At 40.6% G+C, this 13,310-nt stretch overlaps 1 protein-coding gene across 1 annotated transcript in view; it reads right to left on the bottom strand.

The window, feature by feature from the left end:
• Positions 1-13,310, bottom strand: part of MCCC2 (methylcrotonyl-CoA carboxylase subunit 2) — a 64,304-nt gene that overhangs the window by 24,552 nt on the left and 26,442 nt on the right. The window contains exons 7-8 of the mRNA XM_082652057.1: positions 9,225-9,338; positions 2,474-2,538 (exon numbers count right to left, since the gene is read on the bottom strand). Coding sequence (XP_082508183.1) covers positions 2,474-2,538; positions 9,225-9,338 — 179 coding nt within the window. The remainder of the gene's footprint in view (positions 1-2,473; positions 2,539-9,224; positions 9,339-13,310) is intronic.

Raw genomic sequence — 13,310 nt, 5'->3', positions numbered from 1 at the left:
GAAAACTCAAGCTCTCGAAGCTTCTCCCTGCCTACCTCAATTCTGCTCCAGCTCTTCCCTTAATCATTCCTCCTTTTGCCTCTAGTTGTAAAACTGGAAGCATAATAGCTTATTTGTTTTGTAATTGTTTTTTAGTTCATTTATATCTCTTATCTGCCGAGTTAAATTATAAATCCTTGACGGCAGGGACTAGGCCTGAAATTTTTCTGTATTACTCATTAACACTTAGTACAATCAATCTATCCACAAATAAGTGCTCAAAAAGAAAGGAGTGAATGAAAAACTGAGGCAAAGGTAGGTTCCTTAGCCAACTCTTCAAAAGGCAAGGCAGTGTTCTTTGATAGGAGGGTGGAAATGTTGTACCTATTTTCCGTCTCCCACCTACTGGACTGCTCCCACAGTCACCTGCCTCCCTGGTTTATGGTTTGGCAAAGCAAAGAAAGGTTTACTGCACCTCCCAGGCCACTGAGCTCAATGATTAGATCTACCTGTCAGTTATGTCTGGGTTCTTTAGGGTCTAGTTCTGGGCCCTCTTCCTTATCTACACTCACCTCAAGGTGAGCTCACCTAGTCCTATGGTTTAAATTCCACCTCCATGTTGATGGTTCTTGAGCACAGATCTAGGCTCCAGACTCTTACAGTTAACTGCCTATTCAGCATCTCTACTTGGATGTCTGGATCATCTCTAACTTAGCAGGTTCAAAAGCAACACTTGATCCCCCTGCCCTATCCCCAACTCTGCCTCTCCTCCCGTCTTCCCAATCTCAGGAAATGAAACCATTTCATGTCATCATCTTTGTCACCTCACTTTCCTGTGCCCCATATATGAAATCCATCAACAAGTCCCTCAATTCCACCTCTAAAATAGAGCACAAATCTGATTACTCCCGTCCTCCGTTCACTACCACCATAATTATCTAAGCCACCGGCACCTCTCAGCCAACTCTAGCAATAGTTGTATGCTACTGATACAACCACCCAACTGGTCCCTCACACACACTACTGCCAACCCTCTAAGCATTCATTCTCCATTTAGCAGACAGAGGGATTTTTTTTTTCTAATGAAATGTTTAATAATAGCACAAACTCTCCTTAAAACTCTTCGATGGTTTCCTAATTGCTCATAAAAGAAAAAGTCCAAAACATTGAATGACCAATTACGATGATAAACAATAATAATAATGGCAGTTAACAATTACAGGTACTTATTTTAAAGCAGGTATTGTTTCAAGCAATTTACACATACCATCTCATTTAATTCTCACAAAATTCTAGGAGGTAGATGATCTTCTTACTCCTGAACTCTAACCCGAAATGGGAAGACCAGCAATGTGAAGGAGCGGCTCATGCCTGACTCACAAGGGCCAGCTGTGCGCATCTCTTCCTGATTCCATGTTCAGTGGTGTCCCGCTGGTAGCTTAAAATCAGCTATGGCGGGATAATTCATACCACAGATATTGGCAGATGCCGCAAAGCAGGACATTTTCCCTCCTCAGTGAATCAGCTAAGCATTTACCTGCTATTGAGCATTTTAGCTAAGCTACTCCCCAGCATTGCAAGCAGCCTGCATGGACCTTAAATGGACACTAGCTCCTCAAGCAAGCCCTAGATAGCAGCTCAGTCACAAGCAAATGTAAGTCCTCATATAACTTCCCCAACAGCCCTTAAGATCAACAGTCTCCCCTGCCTCTCTGCACCTGTATGCTTAGATAAAATCCCCATGGAACTTACCAATACCCCAATCTTCTGATTTGATTGACCAATCGAGCTGTAGTCAGGGGACCCCAAAGCACTCCAACCATGGACCCTAATAAAAACATGTACCCAGGTCCTGTCTCTCTCTCTGGGCACTCTGCCTAGACCGCCTCATGTGGCCCCCCAAGGTGTGCTGTGTACTTCCTCCAGAACCTGTGACTGATAAACTTCTCTATTTCAAATTCTCTTGTGGTCTGTTGTTGAACCACGGCTCACCATCCAGCATCCTGTGCTCCACTTAATAAGTGTTAATTAAACAAAGGCATAATGCCTGCACACCACTGGGTTAGCCCCACCTTCTATATGCCTATACTTCTTTGTAGCCCTTATCATGTATACATATTTATATAATTTTTTGCTGATTATTTCTTTATTGCCCACCTCTTTGACTAGACTATAAGCTTCTTGAGATCAAAGACAATGTCTATCTTATTATCTCAAATACCTAAACAGTGCCTGGCACATAACAGGTGCTCAATGGATGTTTGTTAAATAAATAAGAAACCTGTTTCTCCAGTCTTTCTAGGCTATAATGAAAAAGTTGATGTTCTTGCTTAGAAACGGAACTCTAAAAGAACTGGACCCTAAAAGAGCGGATCTAGAACAAATAAACTGGTTTGATCTGGCAAGTTTAACACCTGGAAAAAATAATGTAACACTTCTTTTAAACAAACAAGTGACAATCAATCCTGGAAAGAAACAACTGCTTCTGTTTCACCTGCAGTGAAGATCAGCACCTCCGAGATCCTCAGCTGACACCTCTTCTCCAGTGGCTGCTTTAACCTACAACAAGGATAAAAGTCAATGGTGAGTTTTCTCCATCAGAGATACAGTACAGTCTCCTACATACAAACAAATTCCGTTCTGAGAGTGCGTTCGTAAATCCAATTTGTTCGTTAAGTCCAACAAAGTTAGCCTAAGTATCCAATTAACACAATCGGCTATACAGTACTATACTGTAATAGGTTTATAATACTTTTCACACAAATAATACATAAAAAACACACAAACACAAAAAATAAAGAAAATATTTTTAATCTTACAGTACAGTATCTTGAAAAGTACAGTAGTACAGTACAACAGCTGGCATACAGGGGCACATTTGCATCTTTAAAAGTTCTCCACTTGAAAGTTCATATGTAGGGGAATTACTGTATTAAAATGCTGTCCTACACACCTCTTAACCTGATTATATCTACCATTCTTTCTTCCATAGAACTAGACATTTTGTTTCTCATCCCACCCACCTAGGTAAACCTAGATAATATTGTCTCTAGTCTACCGACGAGAAATGTGAACCCACAGTCACTAAGGAACCTGCCCACAGCCTCTGAGCAAGGGATGGAACCTGATCTGAACCCAGACATTCCTGGTCTGAAAGCACACTCTCTTTCCCCTACATTACTCTGCCTCCACACCCACGTTAAAGCCTTTGTGTCTGTGCACATGCTGATCCTACTGCTGGGCTCCCTTCTCCCTCTCAACCACCCAGTGAATCCCCAATTATCCTTCAAGCCCTATCTGCTCTGTGTGGCTTTCCCTGACCTGCCCAGGCCTTTTAACCATTAACGACACTCCATGGTTTTAACAGAGCAATGTTTGCTCATCTGTGGTTCAAGAGCATTCCACTTACACCTCCAACATGGCGCCTACCAGACTATATGTCAGTAATTTGCATGTGTCTCTGTCATCTCCTCTATACTATGAGTTCCTTGATGGCAGAAACTGTGATTTATTCATCTTTGGACACAATACATTATATTGAAGTAATGCTATTTTTTCACCTTTGCTGAAAAATTCCAGTGACTGTCAAAAACAAACTCTTAAAGGTATAATATCTTTAAGATGGGGGGAAAAAATCTCCATGATTACCCACATCTAAGATTCAGCATAATATGACTAAAAAGAAAGAAACCTTAAGTAACAAATTAAGAATGACTTAATTATAGGGACTTCCCTGGTGGCGCATGGGTTAAGAATCCGCCTGCCAATGCAGGGGACGCGGGTTTGATCCCTGGTCAAGGAAGATCCCACATGCCGTGGAGCAACTAAGCCCGTGCGTCACAACTACTGAGCCTGTGCTCTGGAGCCCGTGAGCCACAACTACTGCAGCCCACGCACCTAGAGCCCGTGCTCCGCAGCAAGAGAAGCCACCGCAATGCTCGTGCACCGCACAGAGAGTAGCCCCCACTCCCCACAACTAGAGAAAGCCCACGCACAGCAATTAAGACCCAACACAGCTAAAAATAAATTAATTAATTAATAATAATTTTAAAAAAGAATGACAATTATAGCCTGAGAAATTCAAACAAGAAAAAGCAAGAAAAATCATTTAATGCTAAATGTCAATCTGACCCCTTAGGAATCATTTACTGATTCCTACTGCTTTGGGTTGGTCAATCTGTTTCTTTTTCTTCAAGTAATAAAAGAAAAGCTTTTATGAGAATAATGAACACTAATCTAAAATACAGCACAGAAATAACTTATTCACTACATCAAAAGCTCTGTCTTAAATAAAATATTATTCCAGGTAATTAAATTTTTCACCTCCAATTATGCACCCCCAGAACTAAATTCTTTTTTTTTTTTTTTTTTTTTTTTTTTGCGGTATGCGAGCCCCTCACTGTTGTGGCCTCTCCCATTGCGGAGCACAGGCTCCGGATGCGCAGGCTCAGCGGCCATGGCTCACAGGCCCAGCCGCTCCGCGGCATGTGGGATCTTCCCAGACCGGGGCACGAACCCATGTCCCCTGCATCGGCAGGCGGACTCTCAACCACTGCACCACCACGGAAGCCCCAGAACTAAATTCTTGATTCTCTTCTTCCCAAAAAATTTGGTGTAAAATAACATTCAGTCCAGACAATAGCTACTTATAAGAGGTGTCTGGATATTTAAAGTTGTAAAAACGAATAAACGTCTGACATATGATAATTCATTTTCAGGGAACTGACTGATATCAACTGAAAAAATAAAGATTTGTCATCAGTTAATATCTATGGAACACCCACAACATGTTTGAAACTGTGATAGGTATAAAGATGATAAAAGTCAAAGAGAAAATGAAAGCTGCTCATTCTATTAAATAACAAGTTCGGATGATAAACAAAAGGTAGGAGAACTAAAAAACTCCTTCAAAAATTTTTCTTATTCCACAGGGAACTTTGCTCAATACTATGTAACAACCTAAATGGGAAAAGAATTTGAAAAAGAATAGATACATGTATATGTATAACTGAATCACTTTGCTGTACACCTGAAACTATCACAACATTGTTAATCAACTATACTCCAATATAAAATAAAAAGTTAAAAAAATTTACCTTATTAGCATGCATTTTTTTCCAACCACGTTAAACTACTGAAAGCTACAACCTCACATTATGTGTGAAACCTACAAAGCCTTTTCTCAATTTTCAGTGAAACAAGCATCAAAATTTAGAATTCTCAAGCAGGTAAGGCTGCTGCTGCTTCTTTTTCTGCCTGTAAATACAGCCTTTTGATGGTAGACTACTGAACAAGGTTTAGTTCTCTAACAGAACTGCAGACTTCAGCTGCTACGTTGCTTGTTTCTAAGGCAGAAGTTAAATCTGAATCCACTGAATAGACATTGTAATGCTGACCTTTAGACAAAATCTTCTCTTGAAAACAGTTAGCATTATTTCAGTATTATGATACTACCTATATTCCCAAAAAGATGTTTTAAAATTTTAGTCATATCTTTACTTATTCTCTAGTGAAAAATAATCAAGAATTACCCAGGAAAGTTTACTACACATAGGTAAATTAACCAACGATTGCTATCACACATAGCTAGAGAAATATTGAAGAATAATATTTAATATTATGCTGCAGGGGTTTTGAATAATGCCTTGAGACTTTTAATTCATTTGAAAAGGCAGCTTTTCAGGTTTATCTGATCCTCAGTAAAAGTTATTAAAAATTAACACAATCATTTGGAAAATACACTTATTTAATATCAAAGTATAACATCTTTTAATATACTCTTTTTAATAAACTTGAGTTAATATTCCAAAACTAGATAATTCTTTGATAGACTTTTGAAGCAATAAACTTACTTTTTAAGATATAATTCACATACCACAAAATTCACCATTTAAAAGAATACAATTCAGTGTTTTTTATTATATTAACAAGGCTGTATAACAACCATCACCACCACCTAATTCCAGAACATTTCATCGCTCCCAAAAGAAACCCGATACTCATTAGCAGTCCCTCCCCACTCTACCCCCTCCCAGTCCTTGGCGACAGCTAATCTACTTTCGGTCTCTATGAATTTGCCTAGTCTACATATTTCATAGAAGGGTAACTATACAATATTTGTTCTTTGTGTCTGGCCCAATGTTTTCAAGGTTTGTCCATGTTGTAGGATGTGTCAAAACTTCTTTCCTTTTTATGGCTGAATTACTCCACTTGTAGGTTTATTATAGCTTTAGAAGTTCCTTGACATTATTCTTTTTACCTATTTAATATTCTTGGATTTTACTTACGTAATGGGATGTTTTGTTGTAACCAGTAGAAATTACCTGTGTCTTCACCCAGCCTCTCTTTATCACTCTGAAGTCTAGGATCATGTTGTGACATAAGCAAAGCAGGGTGACAACTGCTTTCCTGAAAATCACAATGGAGGTGTCCAAAGGAGAGATGAGGAAGAGCCGAGGATGACATAATCCAGTCCTCAGTGCCTGCATCACGGGCAGGTGGCCAGTGAAGTTGCACAGGGTCCCACTCTCAGAAGGGCCCTGTGCTTGGAGTTTAATGCTCAGTGGTCACCCTAGTGAAAGTCTAACTAACTTTATCTTTGAATCTGTGTTCTGTAAGTGAAGTCTGATGGGACAACGGAGCATGTGTGTTGAGGTTTAGAGCCTCAGATCTTGTGCAGTCTGCCTCCGCCCATCTCCCTGGGATGGGTTCTTGGCTCCCTGCTTTCCTGCTGACTGGTGCCTGGGCCCTGGGTCCTGCCCTACCTTCTCCTCCCCACCCCTGCCTAGCACCTGGTACACCCGCCCCCAGTGGGGGCCTGACACAGGTGTAGGGAGGATCAGAGGTCAGGTGTGCCCCCCATGGTGTCTCAGGGAAGAGCATGGCAGCCCCATCACTGTCCTGGGCTGGCAGTGCTGAGGTGTGCTGCTGAGGTGTGCTCTCCAACAGCCCACTCTGCATGTTGGGGGAGGGGGGACTGGGGGGGGGGTGCTAAGGGCTAGGCTTTTGCTCGTTCCCCATCTGGGTACCAAGCACATTCTCACATGGAGGCAGCACCTCCTTGGGGACATGGTGGGCCCATGGGAAGTAGAGATGCCTGGCGGGGGTGGGGGCAGGGGTGGGGTGGGGCCTGTCATTAAATAACAAATAAAAACACCATGACTGGTAGACAGACCACAGAAGAAGGGAACATGTTTCATATTTTAGTATCTTTTACAGTAGTTTTCTCCTTTTTGAACAAAGGGTTCCATATTTTCATTTTGCACTGGGGTCTGCAAATCATGTAGCTGCCCTACCAGTGATCCATAAAGCTTGCTAGTATTAAAAATTTAGAGCACCACTCATAGCTATTCTAACTCTTTTTTCTTGGTTGGGGGGGCCTTAACCTTTTGAAAAGATGTTTTCACAAGACTCAGAAAGTCAAAGGTCTCTCTCCCACCCGGCTTCATCTCCTCTGCTTTTAAACAACATTTACTCTATCTTTTTCAGTTTCTTTATGCATATACAAGCTTACAAATGTATAATTCCCCCCCTCCACTTTACGCAAAAGTTAACACACTATGTGTAAGCACCTTGCTGTTTTCACTTAACAATGTATTGGTTTGTTATTGACCTTGAGTAGAAGAAAAGATAAGTAAAAGTATTTTTCTTCAGCCAGCACCATTCAAGGGGGAAAGGACAGTCCTTTCAACACATGATGCTGAGACAACTGCATGTCCACGTACAGAAAAATGTCGAACCCCTTCCTGAAACCGCACCAAAAAACAACTCAAAATGGATCACAGACCCAAACGTAAGAGTTAAAATTATAAAACTCTTAGAAGAAAACAAAGGATTAAATCTTTGCAACCTTGGAATAGGCAATACCTTCACAGATAGGACAAAAGCACAAGCAAAAAAAAAAAAAGAAAAAAATATAAAAATTGGACTTCATCAAAATTTAAAATGTTTATGCTTCAAAGGAAAATACCATCAAGAGGGTGAAAAGACAACCCATAGAAGAAAATATTTGCAAATCATACATCTGATAAGAGACTTGTATCCAGAACACATGAAGAATTCTTACAACTCAATAAAAAGACAAGAGCCCAATTACAAAATGGGCAAAGGATCTGAATAGACAGTTCTCCACAGAAGATACACAAATAGCCAACAAGCACATGAAACATGCTCAGTATCATCAGCCATTAGGGAGATGAAAATCAAAACCACAGTGAGGTACCATGTCACACCCACTATGATGGCTACTGTCAAACAGACACACAATAACAAGTGCTGGAGAGAATGTAGAGAAATCAGAACCCTCACACACTGCTGGCAAGAATGTAAAATATGCTCTGGACAGTTTGGCTGTCCTCAAAATGTTAACCTTAGAGCTACCATATGACCCAGAAATTGTACTTGTAGGTTTATATCCAATAGAGATGAAAACATACCCATATAAAAACTTATACATGAATGTTCATAGGAGCATTATTCATAATATCCAAAAAGTGGAAACAATCCAAATGTCCATCAACCGATAAGTGGATAAACAAAATGCAGCCTATCCATACAATGGAATATTATTCAGCCGTAAAGAGGAAGGAAGTGATTCCTCCAAAATTTAAACATAGAATTACCACATGATTCAGCAATTCTGCTTCTGAGCATATACCCAAAAGAAGTGAAAGCAGGGACTCACACAGGTATTTGTATACTCATGGTCACAGCAGCATTATTCCAAATAGCCTCAAAGTGGAAGCAACCCAACAGTCCACCGATGGATAAGTAGACAAAATGTGGTATGTACATACATTGGAGTATTATTCAGCCTTAAAGAGGAAGGAAATTCTGAAACATGTTACAACATGGATAAATCTTGAGGACATTTTGCTAAGTGAAATATGCCAAACACAGAAGGACAGATATTATATGATCCCACTTAAATGAGGTTCCTAGAGTAGCCAAATTCATAGACAAAGTAGAATCATGGTTGTCAGGGCAGTGAAGGAGGTGGGGAATAGGGAGTTAGTGTTTAATGGGGACAGAGTTTCAGTTTGGGAAGATAAGAACATTCTGGAGATGGATGGTGGTGAGAGTTGCACAACAAAGTGAATATACTTAATGCCAGAGCACTGTATACTTAAAAATGGTTAGAATGGTAAATTTTATATTATGCATGTTTTACTTCAATCAATCAAGCAAGTAAGCAAACAAGACTATGTTCTTACCAAAAAGAAACAAACAAACAACTAGCTTCTTACCAAGGGAGGTCCTCCCAAGAAAATGGTACCCTGCTTGCGTACGATGATGTTTTCATCAGCCATCGCAGGCACGTAAGCTCCTCCTGCTGTACAGGAGCCCATGACCACTGCTATCTGGAATCCAAGCACACAAGAAACTCATGCAGTACAGCTCAGACAGTGAATTTACACAGTCCCTGGATCTACAGTTCCACAAACACTGCAGTACCAGGGGATATTACTAGCTTGTACCCGTGTTTCTCTCTTTCCCTTTGGCTGTGCCATGCGGCTTGTGGGATCTCAGTTCCCGACCACGATTGAACCAGGGCCACGGCAGTGAAAGCCCAGAATCCTAACCACTAGGCCACCAGGGAATTCCCTGTGTTTCATTTTTAAAATGGAGTCCTCTAAGTGTTTAGAATGGTTTCCTAACTTTTGTATCAAAGCATTTTGAAGGACTTATGTCACACTTTACAAAGCTTGTGGACAATCTCCCTGTTAAAGAGAAGACTGGCCAAACAGACCTTTACCCTGAGCAACTAATGGAGAGAAGAAACTCACAATCCATCCATAAATTGGCAAAATTATATTAAAAGGACAACTTTTAAATCTAATAATAATAACAGTAATAATAAGTCCTCTAAACAACTGCCACTTACCTCAAAGGAATACTGAAATAATTCTCCAAATGAGTAATGTTAATTTTGTGTCATCCTGAACATAAGACCTTCTAAATATAAAACTAATGTTAGCGTCACAATTGAAAATCTTGCTGAAAAGAAAGTCCATTGTGTTGAAGCTGGGTGATGCATACCTGAGGGTTCACAGTACTATGTTCTCTACTTTTATGTGTGTTTGAAATTTTCCATGATAAAAGCTTTAAAAAAATTCTTGCTTAGAGATTAGTACGACACGTAATAAATATGGGTTTTGCTGATTACCCCTAGACAGGAATAAACAATATCACAGAGAAAAATAAGAGAAGTATGTGGTGAATATTTTCTTAAATTATCACATGAAAGTAGGTTTTGCTAATTCCAATATGCCATCAGTTTTCCTTCTAGACATACAAGTATCTGTTCTGGAAAAAAAAAAAAAAAAAAGCCACACTAGTATTAATCCAAAAGTGAAAGGCAGCATGAGTTAACATTTTTCCATCTAAATGGCTGTCACAAAAGGCATTTTCCCCTATTTCATGTAACATTATGAAAGATGGCTGTAACATTTCTTTGTCAACATACTACAGAAGTGTTTGCCACTTATGGTTTTGCTTATCAATCACCTAGTTTTTTTTTCTTTCAGTTTTATTGGAATATAATTGACATACAGCACTGTATCAGTTTAAAGTATATAGCATAATGATTTGACTTACATATGGCATGAAATGATTCTTAGTAAGTTTTAGAAACTATCCATCAGGGACGTTGCTGGCGGTCCAGTGGTCAGGACTCTGCACTTGCACTTCAGGGGGCTCGGGTTCAGTCCCTGGTGGAGGAACTAATATCCCGCATGCCATGTGGCAAATTAAAAAAAAAAAAGCGGAGCCTAACCACTGGACCGCCAGGGAAGTCCCCAAAATTTTTAAAATAGAAGAAAAATGTTTTTCTTATGATGAAAAAACCCCTTAGGATCTACTCTTAACAACTTTCATATATAACATAGAGCAGTGTTCATTATATTATTCATATTGCACATTACATCACATTACTTATTTATCTTAAAACTGGAAGTTTGTACCTTTCGACCTCCTTCATCCAATTCCCCTTCCCCCCATCCCTCGTCTCTGGTAACTACAAATCTGATCTCTTTTTTTATGGGCTTGTTTGTTTGTTTGGTTTTGAAGTATAATCAACCTACAGCACTATGTTAGTTACTGTAATACAACAGAGGGATTTGATATTTCTATACATTTCAAAATGATCACCACAATAAGTCTAGTTACAGTATGTCGCCACGTAAAGATATTACATAATTACTGACTATATTCCCCCACTGTACATTTCATACCCACGACTCATTTACAACTGGAGATCTGCACCTCTTAATCCCCCTCACCTATTTCTCTCCCTCCACCCACACCCCACCTCCCCACAGAAGTCTGTTTTGAGGATATCTATGGCTAGAAAAACTCTTGCCCACAAGCACAAGGAAACATTCATCATAGCAGTGTTCATAATAGCAAAATATGCAAATAGCCAACATGTCCGTCAATACAATATTTTGAAAGGGATACTGTGGATAAATAAATTCTTTAAAAATCTGGGGCAAAAAGTAACACAAGAAAGGTTAGTACTTCATAAATCCAAGTGGAAGGTACATGAGTGTTTGGTCTATTATTCTCCGTACTTTCTTCAAGTCTGAAATATTTTATGGGTTTTTCTTTAAGTTTACATCAGAAGCAAAGAACACAATTTCACCTTATCACCCTGTTCTCTGCACTAGAACACTAGAATCCACTATCAAAAAAAGAAGTCAAGGAACTAGAGAAGAGTCACAATGATGTGAGAATATGAAAGGGGACAATTTTCAAAAGTAAGCTCTAGAGAACTAAAGAGGCACAGCAGGGTTCCATGAAAACAACTATTGAGCAAAAGGAGAGAAAAGAAGAGCAACTGCCAGCAAGTGGTGTCCCAAGACCGAGGTTTTGGGGTTGGGGGGTGGGGATGGAGCAAACAAAGACGAATTATCCTGTCAAAATGTCACAAGACAAAAATGAGGGAAATGAAACTAAATGTCATCCTGTCATCTCAGGGTGGAGAGAAAAGATGTACCAATTTAGCAGAAAAGTCTCTCAAGAGACTAGCTGACAAATTATTAGCACACAAGGCAAACAACAGTCTCTCCAGCCCTCAGATCTTCCAATGTCCGTCTGAGATGGGCAGTCAGGGTTTCGATCATGCTGCAGCCCCTTTGTACCCCGCAACTCCAAGGGGCAGTGCTGCCGGGCTCCATATCAGGGACCCATTTAAACCCCAGTCCCACCTCCTTTGATTCTTCTCTGTCTTGCTGGCTGATCTTCCCCCATCTCTGAACCTAGACTGGGGGTGAGGGCACGGGTGGGGAAGAGAATACCCAACTCACTTTGTATTCTCCCCTATCTTGTTTTTAAAACTTATGGCTTGAGACTTCCAAGCCCCTTTTTAACTATCACAAATGCTCTCTCACAAAACAAATTTTACCATATTCCTAAGAACACTTCAGATGCCTTTTCGCCACAGAATCTCCGCAATCGAGGAAATCAACAATCCACTTCTCAGACACCAGGTGAGGCATCACAAACATACACAGAAGACTTTTGCTCAGTAACAGAGTAGGTGACTGTGGTAGGCAGCTTCTAAAACACCACCACCCCCCACCCCCGTCATACTAGACTCTTGGTATTCACTTCCTGTATGATCACGTCCCCTTGAGCGTGCGGTGGATCTGGTGACATGCTGCTAATGAATGGAATATGGCAAGTGATGGGACATCACTGCTGTGCTCAGGGTGTGAGGGACCGTGTCTTCTGTCTTGCTGGCCCTCTTTCTCGCCCACCTGCTTGCTCACTCTGATGCAGCTAGCTGACATGCTGTGACATGCTGTATGGAGAGGCCCACAAAGGAAAGAACCCACAACAGCTCATAAGGAACTGAGGGGTTTCTGCAAAGAACTGAATCCTACCAACAGCCACATGAATGAGGTAGGGGGCGGAGCCTTGAGAGGACTGCAGTCAGTCACATGATCCAGCTAAGTGCAGAGCTCGAGGATCCAGCTAAGCTGTGCCCAGACCCCTAACCCACAGAAACTGTGAGATAATAAATGTTGTTGTTTTAAACTGATGTCTGGGGGTAATTTGTTCTGCAGTAATAGAGAACTAATACAGGGATCAAAAACCATCTCCCATAAGTGACTGCAGTTGAGGCCCATCTGAAGACCTAGGATAGTCTCTGAAGTGCTTTGTTGTTGTTGCTCTTTAATGTATCTGTGAACTATTCCTCTAGTCCAGAGATGGGAGACAGACCAGCATTAGCATCCTGTACCATCCCAGAGAATGATGAAAAACCAAGAGAAAGACGTGGATAAACCCTGAAGCCATTATGCTAAGTGAAAGAAACCAGGCCCAAAAGC

The sequence above is a fragment of the Grampus griseus genome, assembly GCF_964374135.1.
Source record: "Grampus griseus genome assembly, chromosome: 3".
Classification (NCBI taxonomy): domain Eukaryota; kingdom Metazoa; phylum Chordata; class Mammalia; order Artiodactyla; family Delphinidae; genus Grampus; species Grampus griseus.
This window is presented reverse-complemented; position numbering and strand designations above follow the sequence as displayed.